Source organism: Magnolia sinica, chromosome 11 (genome assembly GCF_029962835.1).
Source record: "Magnolia sinica isolate HGM2019 chromosome 11, MsV1, whole genome shotgun sequence".
Lineage (NCBI taxonomy): Eukaryota > Viridiplantae > Streptophyta > Magnoliopsida > Magnoliales > Magnoliaceae > Magnolia > Magnolia sinica.
The window spans coordinates 3,544,085-3,562,472 of NC_080583.1; the positions used below are offsets into that span (position 1 = coordinate 3,544,085).

Here is an 18,388-nt window from a genome sequence, read left to right on the forward strand (position 1 = left end):
GGATCGAGTTACTGGGTAACTCAAACTCGACTCGGTTTATGTTCGGATTGTGCGAAGCTTACTCGGTTCGGACTGACTCGCCCGTTCGGTTCGGTTCGAGTCAGATCGGACTGAGTCAGCCTAGTCGAGTCAGCCGGATCAGGTTGTCCCATGCCCACCTCTAGGTTTCACCCATCCAACAATCGTAACAGCCTGATCTTCGAGGAGACCGATTTTCACAGCAGAGTCAACCACGTATTTTTGGTACCGGCTGTGGTTTTTTAAGACTCATACAAGTCAACTTGGACTTAAACGGACCGATTCGGTTGGACAGCACCAGTCACACCCGACTCAGGGCTTTTAACCATGGTATTGGCATCCCACACATTGTCACATGTTGGCAGGAAGATGGTTCGCTTGGAGAAGTACCATTGAAATTAGAACTGGTCATCTACCACCCATCTTGGGTGAACGAAAAATGGGAATGGGACCCATTTTTCCCTTCAAAAGATCTGATGTTTTCAAGGGCAAAACAGCAAACAAAAACTCTAGCCACATTAAAATTTTAAAAAATGGTGGCCTACAAACTAGAATCGATTACAGCATGTTGTCAGCTTCATGAGTCCTAATTTTTGAAGGGTGCCTGAATCCAACAGTCAATGCTAGTGAGGAATTGTGTGTTGATAGGCTCGGATTCCAGCCAGATCAGGTTTTCTGGTTGATCCAGTCCAACCAATTAGAGAAAGGACCTGTCAGGATTTTTGACCCAGTTATAGATGGGTGCAAATGATGAGGCAGATCCAGAACCAACCCAGTTCCTAGACGGGTCTAAATGAGTCGGATCCATAAGCAATCCGTTTAGAGGAAGATCCCCAGATCCAACCTGGATTTATGACCATGTTTGGAAGAAATGATCTGATTAACTCAATCAAGAAACAGATCAACAGAGTAATTTGGATTCTTAAACCAGAGAAAACAAAATAACCGAATAAAAATCCCGATGGGTCCCATTGAAAAGCTCGGTTTGAGCACTCAAAAAAGTATCAATGGACTCGGAAAACTAGAAATTGTTGATCCCAATGTAAACTTGTTAAAAAGAAAGTGAAAAACTAATCCAAGCGCCAATTCCGATGATCAAAACTCTACATGCATGTCATCTCAAAATCCTGACATTAAAGATATTTGGACACTGCCCACGTCGACTTTCTAGAAAAAGAAGACAAAAAAAAAAAAGAGGATATGAATGATTTCTTGGGAGGACTTGTTAGCAAACAAGAACACTAGCCCCATCAAACATTTCAAATCAGGATTTTTTATTTTTTTTTTTTATTTTAAAGGTTTTGATGTGAGATATGCATTGACATTCTCGGCATTTGATACCCGTCTTTGTTCTTTCTTTCTTTGTTTTTCTCCTTCCACCGCTCCTGCTGTTTTTCCTTTCCAGTCACTGATCATGTAGATGCTTTTGAATAATCCATCACTGAAAGAAAATGAAGTAGAAATGTGTGTAGACATATCTTGCATCCGTCAGTAACAATCTTTAGTCTTTACCTTTAGTCACGGATCTATTCTTCCCTAAAAGAGAGACATATCAGGTGGTGGGCCATACACAGTCCTCCATGAAAATGGAATAAGCCATCCATCGTCTTCACTGCCTGAAAAAAATCAAGACATCATTTTTCAGTATGACCATCCCATCTTCAAGACTAAATAAGGTGAATATTCATTTTCACCTTATTTAGTCTTTGAATGCAGTGACTAGATTCATTCGCTCAAGTGGCACAACCACGGGACCCAGCAACCATCCACTGATAAGTTTATGAATGCTGATGATGCAGTGTAAAAATATAAACGTGGCATATGTATTATTACATGATGCTCAGCCCGAATAACTGGCATCCGCATTCAGTACACTCGGAGCCCAATTTTCAACGGCGTGGATTGTTCATCTGGTGAGCCCTAGCACAGATGGACAGTGGACCGAAAATCACCATCAACAAACAATCCCAGCCTTTGAATCGATGGACTTCTTGCATAACATATGGCACACTATCTTATGTTTTCCATGGTCAATTTGCGTGCCAACCATTGGATGGTTGGTACTTTGCAAAGGGGGAGTGTTGTTAAGCATCCCATCCATGACTGGATCCACCAGATCAACAGTCAGGATCATCCAAAGGAGCAAGTCACCAGTAAATAGTGAGGGGCCAAAATGAGACTACTTGTAATTCCATCTGAGCATGGTAAATCCCCGATAATACTGATACTCCAAACACTGATCAGACACGCCCCACAAGGATTAAGGGACACCCCAAAAAATCAGGCTATTCCAAAACTCTAGTGGGCCACACCACATGAATTTAAAAGCTCTAGGTGTGACATTATGTTGTTTCCTATGGTGTGGCCCATGCGGATTTTGTATCAGCCTGATTTTTGGGCTCCAAGGTAAACATGACAGACTGCACATGATGAATAGAGTGGATGTCATGCACACATCATGGTGGGCCTACACAACACAAAACCACTATAAGTTACAACAGTGTCCACGCTATGGGATCATTCCCCTTTATGTGAACAGCACGAGTGTGTATGAGGATGATGATTGTAGTACCATCCCATTATGAGAATTATCATATATTGTAGAACAATCTGCTTGTTACAGTAGCATGTCACTGTAGCACCTGAAAGAAGAGAAGAAAATGGGGAGAAGATAAAAGAAGAGAAAAGCCCGTAATTGAGTTGGTCCTCCACCTCTCCATTTTTATCACTAAACAAATCCAATATGACAATTATATCCTTTAAGGAAAGAAAAAATACTCAACATATCCTAATTAACACAAACAAAAGATAATAAGAGAATACGAACTAGGTGGGCCTAGGTGCGCCATATCCACTTCCATGAACGCTCCCCCTCAAGCTGAAGTATAGATGCTATCAATGCCAAGCTTAGAGAATATGCATGTTGACTGAATATGACCAACAGCCTTGGTGAATACATCGGCAAGTTGATCCTGAGACTGGATATACGGCACAAAGAGTTCATCGCTAGAGACCTCACATATAAATGACCATCAACTTCAATATGCTTAGCTCTCATGATAGACTAGATTGTTTGCAATATAGAATATTGCTTAATTATCATAAAACAATTGCATAGGTAGATTCACTGCAAACCTCATCTCCTGTAATAATTTCTTTGGTTTTTTTTTTTTTTTTTTTTTTGAAGAGTTCTTGTAATAATTTCTTGATCCAAATTAACTCACATGTAGTATAAGTCAGTGCTTTATATTTTGCTTCTGCACTTGATTAGGCCACAACACTATTTTTTACTCTTCAATGTAACTATATTTCTCCCTACAAACGTGTAATACCCAATAGTAGATCACCCATTTACTAAAGAACCTACCCAATCTACATTAAAGTATCTTATGACCTGAAGATGATTGTTCTGTTTGTATAGAATTTCCGAACTTGGTACTTTTATTAAGATACCGCAAAATTTGAATAACTACATCCATGCGAGGTACCCTTGGAGAGCTCATAAACTAGTTCGCTACACTCACAACATAAGATATGTCTAGCTAAGTAATGGTTAAATAGATGAGTTTACCCACTAGTCTTTTGTACCTCGCTCGGTCTTCAAATACATCTCCTTGATCACCAACAAGTTTATGATTCAAATTCATTAGTGTATCAACCAGCTTAGTACCAAGAAGGCCCATCTCCATGAGCAAATCTAGAACATATGTCTGTTGAAACAAATTACTTCCTTCCATTGATATAGTGATGAGGACATCCGAGCTCCATACCAGAGGAGGGCTGAGCCAATCTCCTTATGGCCAGATGACCATTAAATGGGACTCACTTGGCCCAATTCACATTTCTAACCGCATTGAAGACCCCACGTGCATGTTCATGCATCTTTGAAGACCCCACACTGGGAAGATGCACGTGGGCTTCATATAGGAGCTTGATGGACACATCGGACCGTTGGATTGGGTGGACACGATGATCGGACCGTTGGATTGGGTGAATAAAGGTGTGTGAAGCCCCAATGCCATTATTTTGAAAATTAAAAAATAAAATTGTGTTCTCTTTTCTTCATGTGATTTGGAGCTTAGGTGTGGTGTGATTTCATTCCCCATTCAATGGAGGTGCAAGGCTTCCATTTTACATCTTCCTTCTCTCTTCCTTTCTATCCAAAAGAGGTATTTTCTTCTTTAACTTTTCATCATCCAACTTCAACCCCAACTGAAATCAACCATTGAGAACCCTAAAACCCTAACCAACAACCCACACGTGCGAGCCCCTAGGTTGACCGTACGAACAACCGCTCAATCCATTGATTTCCCCTTGCTTCCCAAATCCATGGCTCTCGCCCCCTCGTGGGCTCCAAATCCATTGGTTCCGCCTCACACGAGCCTTAAATCCATGAGTTCTGCTGGCCGCCAACCCCAAGTGTGCCCCCGCATCCCACAGGTCACCCCACTCAAGCTTGGTGTGAAAATGCCCTTGCATTAAAGTGCCTCAAAGCCGATGCGACCAGAGGAACAAGACAGGCTACTAGCTCAAGCAGTTAGAGCACAGAGCTCGGAGACAGAACAAGCAGCTCCCCTGATGAAGAGATGAGCCCGCGAGCTGAGTTGTCCGAAGACGTGTCTCAATAGGGGGAAAAGTCATCTCACCAGGAACATCTACGAACACAAGCAAATGACCCACAAGGCAAGGAGCTTGGGCCCCTGAGCTTCCCAACATCTCGAGCTGACCAGGTCGAACACTCCCAAAGGCAAAACGAGAAATTCGGAGGGAATCTCACCCCAGATCCAGAAAAGAAGGATTCGAGCTGGTCCCGGTCGAAGATCACGCCAACCGAGGCGGGCTCGGTAACACTTTCGAGGGTAGTTTACCCAGCGTATCAAGCGGATCCCATGAAGATACGCCTGTTTTGGAATGGCCCAAGGCCCCGATTAGTACAGCTACCCTAAACGAGAGGAGGTAAGCTATAAAAATTAAAATTAAAAAAAAAAAAAAAAAAAAAAAAAAAACAAACCAAACTCAAGCCTTTGATCCAAGTCTACTGCCTAGGCATCGGAGGGTCCACAGCCATTATCGGCACCCCCCGTTGTCTACATCTTCCTATTTCTTTGCAGGTCCATCGGTGGGCGTACCTCCACGACTAATCGTATCTATTTGCCAGATTCCAACGACAACAATATATATATATATATATATATATATATATATATATATATATATATATATATATATATATATATATATATATATATATATATATATATATATTTTTAAAGGTAGTGGATGGTTGTATGAATTATGAACAAAACAGATAAGAAGAGGTTTTTTAAGCCTACAGAAACTCACCTCGAAATTCTTTCGTGCTCAGCCCTAGAAGTTTGCATGCTGCCTCAGCCAATTGAAAAGAATCAGGTATGTTGTCTCCTTCCGAACAGTAGCATAATATGCAAGTAACTTTCAAACCTTTTGCCTACAACCATGAGAATGTTCATGCAAAATAGCTGACTGTCATTAGTCTGAAGAAACAATGCTTGCTAAGAAACAATTTTTACTGCAAAATTCCTCAACAATTCTATTCTTACAAAACAATGCCTTGACCACCATTAAGTCACAAATCATGCTTTTGGGGAGGTAAAATGACCCTTTTTTTATCCTTTTTTCTTCTTTTGGAAAAGTGGCATCAAGCATTAGGTGTGTGTATGACTTCTAACCCTTCCAACAGGTGCACCCAACATGATCATCAGACAGACAAAAAATAAGGCCGATCCAATCATCAAGTTGGCCACTGCATAGAAAACAATGAATGACACCCAAAAATCTCCAAATTCACTTTTGGCCCACCTGATTACTGGATTGGCCTGATTTTTGGTTCATCTACTCGTCCTGATGGGTTGCACCTGGTGGACGGGTTGGATGCCATACACACACCACTAGACCCCGCAATTCTTGAATCCACTTCCTAGATAAGAAAAGAAAAATGTGAGGCAGTTTGGTCAATTCCCCTCCCGAAAAACACATTTTAGGATTTTTTTTTTTTTTTTTTTTTTTTTTTTACTTATTTTTTTTAATCAAGGCATTGTTTGGTAAATTTTGATCAAAATTTGCCCCCCCCCCCACAAAAAAAAAAAAAAAAAAAACCATCTTTGTTAAAAAAGCAGCACCTTGCAACAAGAGAACAATGCCGCAAAAGGCAAACTTGGGTAGTAATCATCATCGACCACTTCATCTTCAAAAGAGAAGTCTTCCTGCATGGAGTTTCCTTCAGCCAAAGACTCAAGATACTTCCATCGTCTTTGGGCAGGATCGTATTCTGGCAATCTTTTCCACCCAAGCTTTTCACAATCACCATCTGTCCCATCCATGCCGCTACTTGAAAGGTAATATATCTGCATGTTACTGAAATGACAGCTGAAATCACCAAGATGACAAACACAGGCCTCAGAAGGAATTTGACAGTGAGGAGGTACCACCCATACAAGAGTATGAAGAATCACAGTTCCCCAATGCATCAAGATGTCTGCACATCCTGATGAACCCAGTCTGCACAAGTGAGCCACATGATTCAGGAATCCATACCATGCATCTCACAAGCCTCACCGTGGATGGGGCATGCCCCACAAATCTCCCAAATAGGAAGAACTACCCAAACTTCGGCCATTTTTGGACCCTTGCCATATTTTTTCATCTGTTAACCATCTACTTGTAGGCCACTGACAAAACGATTGGGAAGGAATGGGACCCAACAATCCAAAGCAGGACCCATCAGATGAGTCATCAGGATCACAGGGCCACAGGACCAATTACATGAACTGGCTAAATCAGGACACATTGTCTCCTGATGCCCAAGGACCCCAAAATTCCTTCTACAGCACTAATTTATGCCAAGATCACTGTTTGCATACCTTGATAAATCAATTTTCTGCCTCCGTCCAGAATCTAAACTTGACAGAACAATAACATGCTTCTTTCCAGCAGCAGCTGCAAAACATGCCAAATTCTTGGCAAATTCCACCATCATTCCCTGTTATCATAGATGACCAGTTTAGGTTAATATTTCAAAATATGATTTTATTTTTTTTTTAATTATTTATACGCAAGGTATTCCATAATAATAGTTATAGATATGAACAAACACCATCTAGCAATGGATGGGAAATGCCCACATAACGAATGGGCAGCCCAACTTCCTTACCCAAGGCATTCACCAATTCTGCTGGCCTCTCTGTCACCAACATGATGGTGGAGGGACGTAGGGATATGCACTGTTTTTTGCATATCTATCTGAGCATCTAAGCATTGGTCTGTTGGTGTGGAAAAGTGTAAGAGTAAAGGATGACGGAACATGTCTCGGCTAACTCCAACTTTAACAACTTCGGCCAACTGCTTAAACCAGTGAAAATGTGAAATCGTGTCCTAATTCCTAACCATTTTTGAAACCGGACTGGACCAGCGGTCAGACGGAAACAGGCCAATAAAACAGGCTAGGTCACCTCAGGAATGGTCAATTATGGGGATAACTTTTATCATTAAAAAAAATAATAATAATAATGCAACTACACCTGTCAAAGCTGAACCCCAAGACTTCTACTTTGAAAACCAAACACCTAAACCACTAGGCTAACAGCAGACTTCAAGCAGTTGTTGGACCGAAGTGGAAACAAAATGTATCAAGGTCCAGTTTAAACACTGTTTCCTAATACAAGTGAAATTTAAATTATCTAACATCATTTAATCTTCCCCATGCACTTGCTACACTAAATTTCAAAAGAAGAAGAAAACACTGAAAGGCATGAAAATATTTGGCAATTTGGGGGACACCTTGATAATTGGAGACCGTTGTTGGATAAGAGTCAATGCATGAGAAGGAGAATCATAAGCTGCAAGTAACATGTCCCAACAAGAAGATTATATTAGGCTTCTGAATGTACATTCACAAAACACCAATGATGTAATAATCAAACAAACCTTTTGGATCTATATCTTACAAAATAAAACTGAAAATTCACAAAGTGGTTCCAAGATGTAATAAGATTTTGTGACCTATATCCTAAGCCTTAGAACAGCTTAGAAAAATCCCACCTCGCTAGCATTTGCAATCCATTAAATCGAATAATGCATCTAGACTGGAGGTTCTCCGAACACAGGAGATCCTATACAGCTAGTTATTTGCCAGTATTTAGTAAAGGGCAATGCAAAGTGCCAGAATAATTGTTGCACTTCGTTATAGGTCAGAGAGCAAATTCAGTTGCTCAGTGGTCAGTGTCATGCTGGAGCATAACACACTAACACATGCATGATGGGCTACGTGAGCAACACTTCATACCCCAGAGAATAAGGACCAGAGTCCTGTTTGGCACTGCATGGATGAAACCCTTCATGCCAGAGTATGCTCATCCAAGCAGCCACACAGACAATGACCAACAGCCACCTGCTCAGTGTTATAGGTCTGTCTAAGCTGCCATTTTCTAGCCATGATGGAATGACCAAGTCAGCATAAGGTACACACACATTATTTTTTCTTTTTCTTTTTAATTTTCTTCTTTTTTAAAGGATGACAAAATTCATTAAGCTCCAAAAAGCATACAAGGCACCGAGAACAGAAGCAATGAGTGACCCTCTAGTCACCCCACCCAGCTTGGACAGCAAAAATCACCAACAAACAACAGAAACAAAGAACCAACAGAAAAAGAAAGGCCAAGACAATCAAAATCGATCTCCAAGCACAACGATTGGCCAAAGACATTTGTCTCCAAGTTCCTCATAAGCATCAGAACAAAACCGTGTTGAAATCCACAGCGCTTGGACTCCTGCTTCTTCGTTGTTTTCACGCTAACATTCTCAAAAATAGGCTTGCCAATTCCCATGCCAGAATCCCTTCCCATTTCCCCTCACACCTTGTTAAACTAAGAACTAGGTTGTGTCTTTTTAACAGCTCTCAAAGGAACACACTGTTAAACTAAGAACTCTCTCAAAGGAACACACTGTTTAACTAAGAACTAGATTGACTTTTTAACAGCTCTCAGAGGGAGGCACTTTGTCAAACTAAGAACTAGATTGTGTCTTTTTAACAGCTCTCAAAGGGAGACACTTTGTTAAAGTAAGAACGAGATTGTGTGTTTTTAACAGCTCTCAAAGCGAGAAACTTTGTTACACTAAGAACTAGATCGTGTCCTTTACCAGCTGTCAAAGAGGGAGAGAGGGAGGGAGGGAGAGACAAAAAAAAAAAAAAAACACATGTTAACTATGATTCCCAAATGCAAATACTGTAAGGACAAGGGGAGAAGGACATAAAACCCTAGTTATTGAAATCTAGGGCATGGACATGGACATGGGTATCCCATCCAAATATCCAATACTTTAACACAATGAAATTTATTTTGAGGGTTCAGAAAATTGAGAACCTAACACACACACGCACACGCACACGTGCGCGCATACCCCACCTAGGCCATATTTTGTAGCTATCCATGCAGTGCCAAGTATCAGCATAGGTATCGCACCCTTGGGATATGGAAAAACATCAGGTACCACATGGCAAATATCGAATGTATCACGTGATGCATCGCCATTTTTGGGAAACATTGGAAAATTGGTCGAATTTTTTAATGAATCTTCGAGGGGTGTTATTAAAAACATTAACACACTTAAACCTCAAAAGATCACAAAAAAAAAAAAAGGTACACATGATAAGTTTCCTTTATATAGGGTAGTAAACTATGCACTGTCTAACATAAGTGATGCAACTATATTTAAAATTAGCTCATATAATTTAAATTATAGAATGAAAACACAACCAATACATTCAAAAGCCAAATCTATCCTACAATGTACAATGCATTTATTTAAAAAAATATATTCCACAATTTTTTAAATTTTAAATTTATTTTTAAAATAAATAAATGAGTGTAGCTAATGTTAAGATCAACATACACTCATAAAATAAATAAATATAAAGCATAAATAACTATAGAGAGTTTTAGGGGTGATGTAGATGATGAACTTTTATATGTTCCTTTATGTATGTTTTTGTGTGCATGTTTACTGTGTTTTTGTGTGCATGTTTATATGTACCTTATTGTAACTTTAGTATTATAATAAAACAGGTGTGTGTGGGGTTGGTTGCCCTAATACACACAACTCACGCATTTTCCTAACTCTTCTCTCCCTCTCCTTCTCCCCTTCTCCATCTCTTCTTCTCTCTTACATTCCTTTCATCTTCTACAATCTTCACTCCTCTACTAGAACATCAAGTCAATGTAGTTTTTTTTTTCAAAAAAAAAAAAAACTTATTTATTTATCAATATTTTAATTAAAGAAAAAAAAAATCCAAAAAGTTCCATCAATCTGTAAATGTGCCTCCAAACACTCTCACATGATCTTTCCACAGTCTAAGTGCAAGTTAAATAGGTGAAATAGGATTTTAATTTTTTTTATATTACCCAAATTTTACCAAGTGTAAACAAGAGAAAATAGTTTAAATAGCAAAAACTAGCTGATTGGGTTTCTGGTACCACATACTTTTCGATCTCGATTTTTTCACCCAAATCCCATTTTCTCTCCAAATAAACGAAAAGGGCTGATCAAAATCTCCTTAGTAATATAATCCCAACCAAAATTTTTAGGAAAAAAAAAAAATTTCAGTTTTTTTGTGGAATTTTGGTGAATTTTCCAATTTTTTTTTAAAAATGAACTAATACAATCAAGGTGTTCCGTAGTGATAACAGTGGGCGTTACGATGCCCACCGTTAAGGATACATTGAATCAGCGTAACGGGCGATACACCCCTGTATTAGTCAATTTTTTTACTCCAAAAAATCCGGCAAAATATTTAGAAAATCCAAAAAATTATAAATATTCCAAATATGCATTCATTTATGATTTTGAACATGTTTATGGTAGTGTAACGGTCCAATCTTTGGTAAGAATGCTATATCTAGTTGTCTGGTGGATTTATGAACCTGACAACCTGGAATTCACTGCAAACCTTCTATATTTAGTTTTCTAACTATACAATATCTATATAAATTTACTATAATGAATGTAATACCAAAACATCTCATATTTTAAGGTTTTACTATTTTTATAGTATTGGTGCATTACATACCTCGCAACTCGCATGCATTTAATTTCAATATATAGAGTTTAGGGACTTTTGTAGCTTATTATGTAATTCATATACCAGTGTTCGAAATATCGGTATCGCACAATGTATCGCACCCTTGAGATACAGATACGTATCGGTTATCGCACGGGATATATTGTTTGTATCGCATAGTTTATCGCACTTTTTGGGAAACATAGGGAAAATTTGGGAAAATGGTTGAATTTTTTAATGAAACTTTGGGGATTGTTAAAAAACCCCTTCATACACACTTTTAAATCATAACATCTCAAAAAAAATATACACATAATAAGTTTCCTTTGTATAGGGTCCTAAGCCATGCGATGTTTAACTGAACTAATGCAACTATATTAAAATTGAATGCATGATATTTATAAATATATTATAGTCATGTATGAAAACACAACCAATTCATTGAAAAGACAGAATAACTGAAAAAGTAAAATTTGAGAAATATACTTATGATTAACAGGGATATGAAGTGACGTCACCAAGTTCTGAAGGGCCCACCATGATGTATGTGTTGTATCCACACCGTCCATCCATTTGAAGATATCATTTTAGGCCATGAGAAAAAGAATGAGTCAGATCCAAAGCTCGAGTGGACCCCACCACAGAAAACAGAGGAGAGAGTGACGCCCACCATTAGAAATTTTTAAGGGCCACAAAAGTCTTTGATCAAGCTGAAAGTAGTTTTTTCCTTTTTTTCATGTCTGACTTAACTTATAAACAGGTTGGATCTCAGATAAACATCATAGTGGACCCATGATCAGGGTTTCAAGGGTGGGCGTCCCTCTCCCCACTGTTTTCTATGGTGGGGTCCACTCCAGATTTGGATCTGACCCATTCTTTGTCTCATGCCATAATATGATCTAGCCAAATGGATGGACGGTGTAGATACAACACATACATCATGGTGGGCCACACAGAACTTAGTGACGTCACTTTAGTAGCCGGTCTGGCTACGCGTCCTGAGAATCGAAGGACGCGGATTTCCTGCGCAAGCCATTTGCAGGAAGTTCCGACGCTGAAAACTTAAATGGGGCCCAACGTGATGTTTGTGAGTAATCCACTCCGTCCATCCGTTTTTTGAGATCATTTTAGACCAAAGAGCCAAAAATGAACAGGATCCAATTTTCAAATGGATTGAACATCCACAGTTGAAATATTCGTGGAGCCATAAAAGTTTTGAATCAGGTTAATATTTGTGATTTCAGTTCATCTCAGATCCGTGGGCCCCACCATAATGTATTTGTTTCATCCATTCCGTTCATCCATTTTTACGGATCATTTTAGTATTTGATACAAAAAATTATAGGGATATGATCTCATGTGGACCACACGATAGGAAAACAATAATGATTGGATATCCACCATTAAAATCCTCCTAAGGCCCACTGTACTGTTTATTTGACATCCAATCTGTTGATTGGGTCATAAAGACCCAGATGAAGGGAAAAAATAAATATAAGGTTGGATAACAAACAAACATCACTATGGGACTTAAAAAGGTTTTAACGGTAGAAATTAACAGTTCCACTGTTTCTTGTGGTATGGTCCACTTGAGTTGTGGATATGGTTCAATTTTGGGCTGAACACCTAAAATGATCGGTAAAAACGAATGGACGGCATGGATAAACCACGTGCCATCACGGTGGCCCAACAGAGTTTACTCGGTACCAGCGTACCATGTCGCCCGTCAATGACGTTTCGTCATTGACGGAAACGGATTGGCTACTCCACCAGCCAATGGCTGATGGTCGGTGCTCTGTGGGCCCCACCATGATGTATGTGTTTCATCCATGACGTCCATCCATTTTTATATATCATTTTATGATATTACACAAAAAATTAGATATATTCCAATATCAACTAGACCACATTACAGGTAACAGTGTGGAATGAACGTTGACCATTAAAAACTTTTTTGGGTCCATAAAAGTATTGGATCTAGCTGATATTTGTTTTTTCCCTTCATCTCTGTCTTTATAACCTATTCAATAGATTTGATGTCAAATAAAAAGTACAGTGGGCCTTAGGAGGATTTAAATGATGGATATCCAATCACTATTGTTTTCCTGTGGTGTGGTCCACATGAGATTTATATCCCTCTATTTTTTGGGATAAAGCCATAAAATGATCTTTAAAAATGTATGAACGGAATGGATGAAATACATACATTATTGTGGGGCCCACAAAGCACCGACCACCATCCACGGGCTAGTGTCAGGGGGAGTATCCAATCTGTTTCCGTCATTGACGGCCCCAATGCCACGTGACCAACTTACGTGGGTCCCACCATGATGTATTTTTTGTATCCACACCGTCTATACATTTGAAGAGATCATTTTATGGCATGAGCCTAAAAATGGGTCAGATCCAGAGCTCGAGTGGACCCCACCATAGAAAACAGTGGAAAGAGTGACTCCTTTAAGGTGGGCCCTTAAAATTCCTAAATTTAAGTATCAACCCCTTAAATTAGATGGGAAAACGAATGGATGGCGTGGATAGACTACATACATTAAAGGTTGGCCCAACTGAGTTTATTGAGTACGATAGGAGCGTACTCCGTAACCCACCACACAATCGAAAATCCCTTTTCACCCCATCTCCGCGCCCTTCTTCTTCATTTTCCCTCTCCTTCACACACGCAGAGGTTCCAACGATCGCAGCAGCGATGATTCTCGTTCCGGAGGAAGGGGTTCCTCAATCTGGCCCGATTTCTCGCCGGAATCTCCGAGAAATCCCCACAGATATATCGTAATGGCCCACCTCCGATCACCAATCTTTGCGGGTACTCTCCGATTTCTCCTTTTTTTCTATAATTCAATTTTTTTTTATTCTCCACCCATACGCATGGCGATATCGTGTGATATCGCACGATATATCGTGCGATATCTGAATTTTTGCAATTTTTGGTATCTTCCGGGCGTTATCGCCTTGGTATCGTCTCGTTGGGGGCCGATAACGATAATATCGGCCGATAGTATCAATATTTCGAACACTGCATATACCTAACAATTTGAAATCATTTTCCCCCATAGATCTTAAGAAAAAATTAAAATTAAATTGGGGTTGGTAAATAGTGTTGTCGATTCGAGTTTGATTTGGGGACCATTCAATGACCCCAATTAGCATCAAATTAATGCAATCTATTGTCACTTATCCCACTAATGGATTGGTGGACATTTATTGGATGGTGAATAATGAAAAATATCAAATGATCCTATTTCAAAAAACAAGTGTCTGCAAATTAATGGTGAAAATTGTTCAAACAATTTAATTTTAAGATTATGACTTAGCAATAATGGTCCCAAAATTTAATTGGTTAATTTTCAGTTGATATATACCTCACGTACAAATTTTTAGGGCCATATACATGGGGACCACTCAATTATGTATCATATATTCATGTCATCCATTCGTTTTGGCAACTCATTTAAGATCATGGTAAAAAAATAAAAAAATGAGGCAAATCCAGATCTCAAGTGGACTACTAGTGGGCCAGGCGGGCCACCTCGAAGTATTTGTATATCCATGCTGTCAATCTATTTTGCCAACTCATTTTAAGGCATGGTCCAAAAATTCAGGTAGATATAAATCTCCGGTGGACCACTAGTGAGTATCATCTTAAATGTGGGGCCCACCTCAATGCATTTGTTGTATATCTGTGTGGCCCATCCTTTTCGCCAACTCATTTTAGGGCATGGTCCAAAAAATGAGGCAGATCCAAATCTCAGGTGGACAACACAGTAGGGGATTGAATTCCCACCATTAAAATTTTCTTCGGACTTTTTCTTTAATCAAGCCATTATTTGTGTTCTCCCTTCAACCAGGTCTATGTGACCTTATCAACAAGTTCGATAGAGAATAAACATTATCATGGGCCCCCTATGAAGATTTTAACGGTGGGCATTCAATCCCAACAGCATGGTCCAATTGAGATTTGGATCCCTTCGTTTCAGGGATTGTGCCCTAACATGAACTAGAAAAACTGATGGGCAACATGTATATACTACACAAATCAAGGTGGGCCCCACGCAACGAAACAATGCAAGTGCACTACGCTACGTATGCTGCAAAGCATTAAAAAATAAAAAATAAAAATAAAAAAGACAAGTGCAGTCCATTCATTTTTTTCTAAAGAGACGGAAATTGAAATGAAAAGAGAGAAAGAGACAGGGAACTGAAAGGGGGGAGAGAGAGAGAGAGAGAGAGAGAGAGAGAGAGAGTCACACCACAAGAAGAAAGAAGAAGAAGAGCCGCAGTTGCTGCTGCCGCCACAACTGCAGCAGCGTCGTAGCTGTAGCAACCGCAGCAGCCCAAGAAGAAGAAAAGATGAGAAAAGAAAATTTTTCCTTTTTTTTTCCTTTTCTCCCCCCTTTTTCTTTAGGGTTGTTGTGCATAACAGTTGTTACGGGACCACAACAACTGTTATGGCCCGTAACGGCCATTACAGACCCAAAAAATAGAGGTGCCCCATTCCGAGGCCGTATCGCATAACAATATTACCATTACATAGTATCGGCCATATACGTAACCGATTTTGAATACCTTAAACGCAATCGTCAATATGTATCAACAATATCAGGGACCTTACAACAACGATATTTTCATAATATCGCTATGTATAGATATATCGTCGATGCATTGCAATGCGAATGCGATATATCCCAATTACAGCCCAGTTTTGTTTAGGCGTTGTGCAATGTCAATAATCTCGGCCGATATTATCAATACTACAATCACGGGGTATTAGAAGGATACAACACTGATACCCTGAAGCATATAAAAGCAACTGGGTATCCTAGAATAGATCAAACAATTATAGACACCAACAACAAAAGAGAAGGGTAGATGGTTCCAACTAGACGTGTTAAATATCTAGTATTTGAAATGTACCAATAAGTGTTAAATTTTTTTAAAAGATATTTTGGATATTTAGATTTTGGAATGGGAACAACATAGACACACTGTCCGGGAAAGTACTAGTACCCAGTAAGTCTTAAAGATGGCACGATATCCTCTCAAACATTATGGAGGCCAAAGGCATATGCTGATTTTTGGACTTCTTGCTGCTAATTTTCATAGGACTGTGGTTGTTAATTTTTAGAGGATTATAATTGCTGATTTTCCTCATAATCTCTAATGATATGAGAGGCTGGTTATCTAGATCTACACATGCCATTTTTTGACCAATCTCTAATGATATGAGAGGCTGGTTATCTAGATCTACACATGCCATTTTTTGACCGACTCCCTAATGATCTTGGGGCTGATTTTCTATATCTACAACAAGTATCCAGTAACAGTAACAGCCAGCATAACAGCAGGCTATATGACAGTTACAATATGGGCCGCAACAGTTGAAATTTTCTTTAAAGGGAAAAGAAAAAATTAAGGATGAACTTCATTATAATGCCCAAAGGGAGAAAACAGAAAAGCAGAAATGGTTATCATCCCAAAAACATCTTTAATTTCTTTACCACATATGCACCATAAAACTGCCAGCAAAGCAACTTGCCATTTCCATTTATCTACCAGAGGACTGTCCCCGTGCAATTGGACGACCATGAGGCTATGACTGTTACAGGCCTGTCATGGTTTTCTTTCTTTTTTTTTTCCAAATTGGATACTACAGCCCTCTATCAGATATGTACCACCCTAACCATTACGCTATGCCTGTTATGTAACCATTTTTTAATAACTCAACGTACACATGCTATTTTAATGCTACTACAATTAGGTTGCATTTTCATATATACATTGACTGCTGCTAAGTAGCCTCCCCCACAACCTTTCGGTGGGTTCCATGCTTTTGTGAATAGCATTCCCAGTAGGAGAAACCTATCCCTGGATATTTCCATATAGTATCTACATATCTTCTTTACAAACATCATGTGTGATGACCAAAATTTATCTACGGCTAGGATCGAGCGATGCAACTAAACAACAGAACCAAATCGTACCAATCAACCTCACAGGGGGCTCATGTATCTTTTCTCTCATACACTGCCCAATTGCCCTCTCTCCCTCATACACGTGAGCTTGGCCCCACCAAAAGCTGGGCCCCACTAGGGGTTGCCACATATGTAACAATGTGTTCATAGAGTCCATATGTAAGTAACAAAATGAAGAGTTCATCTCCGCGAGTGTGTAAGAGAGTTCAAAGAATCTTGTAAAAGTGTTTCGGCTTCCGCAAATAAAATCATCTTCTTTTTCTCTTGCGTGAATCTCCATCTCTTCCCATCTCCTCCTTCCATTACAAATAGGCGGCATGCATATCTACTGAAACTCTACAGCTCACATCACCCGATCAAAAAGACCGTTGTTCTACCATGGCCCATGAATCAACAGATGAACGGTTCAGATCGCATACTAAATGTGTCTTCTATGCAAACATTAAAATTACAAAAGCAATGTGAATTATGCGCCGCAGAAAGGTGAGAGAATTTTATTTTTTTTAATGCCCCGGAAATTAATTGAATTACGAAAATACCTTCCAGTGGCAAAGCAAGATTGCCTTCGGGGACTGGTCTGTAGGCATCATTTCCGACGCATGGAAGAACAGACGGATCATCCAGATAACCGATCCTGTCAGCTCCGATCGACGATATCAAGAGATCAATCGCTAGCTGGCCCACGTTCCCTATCGAGAGAGAAGGCTGCCATAATACCAGAAATACCCCTAATTATCAGGAAATTTACACATGGGAAGAAGAAGAGAAACCCTAGCTTGGAGAAATGGGAAAGAGGGAAATGCATATAAATACCAGAACAAGAGTCGAGCATTCGGTATGGGGTGTTTTGCCTTCTTCGGTTGTAAATTCCATGGCTAGATAAGGGTATTGTTGGAATTTTCCCTTTTTCTTTTCTCTACAGCTGCTGCTCTGCTGTTTGAGTGCTCTTCTTCATTTGCAGCGCTTTTGAAGCGCTGTTGAGGGAGAAAAAGTTTGATACTCTGGCGGAGTGTGATGAATGATACGCAGGCACATATAAATTACTTAGAACTTGCATACGTGGAATAGAAGTAAATAAAATTCAACCGTCCAAATTATTCATAGTAGTTAGATGTATCATGAACCAAAAACTACAATTATTTGATCGTCTGATTATCAGATTAATGAATATTTATTCAACGGTTAAAAATTAAAAAAAAAAAAATACAAGTGTCCACGAATCAAAAGTTAGGATTGTTCATCCAATATGATGCTTGCACTGTAAATTGCTACACTGTTTTTCATACTTTGG

At 39.3% G+C, this 18,388-nt stretch overlaps 1 protein-coding gene across 4 annotated transcripts; it reads right to left on the reverse strand.

The window, feature by feature from the left end:
- Positions 1–1,104: 1,104 nt before the first annotated feature.
- LOC131218588 (uncharacterized) lies at positions 1,105–18,070 on the reverse strand. Of its 4 annotated transcripts, XM_058213210.1 has the most exons (8): positions 17,911–18,070; positions 17,637–17,802; positions 7,834–7,892; positions 6,918–7,036; positions 6,177–6,411; positions 5,362–5,485; positions 1,531–1,634; positions 1,105–1,459 (listed from the first exon to the last, which is right to left on the reverse strand). In XM_058213210.1, exons 1-7 carry the CDS (start codon positions 17,968–17,970, stop codon positions 1,555–1,557), a joined length of 843 nt encoding a protein of 280 aa, XP_058069193.1. In that variant the 5' UTR covers positions 17,971–18,070; the 3' UTR covers positions 1,105–1,459; positions 1,531–1,554. The 4 variants fall into 4 exon arrangements, with proteins under 4 accessions (XP_058069193.1, XP_058069192.1, XP_058069195.1 ...); XM_058213209.1 differs by having other exon boundaries at positions 1,105–1,634; XM_058213212.1 differs by having other exon boundaries at positions 1,105–1,634; positions 17,637–17,825; positions 17,911–18,056.
- Between the last annotated feature and the right edge of the window lie 318 nt (positions 18,071–18,388).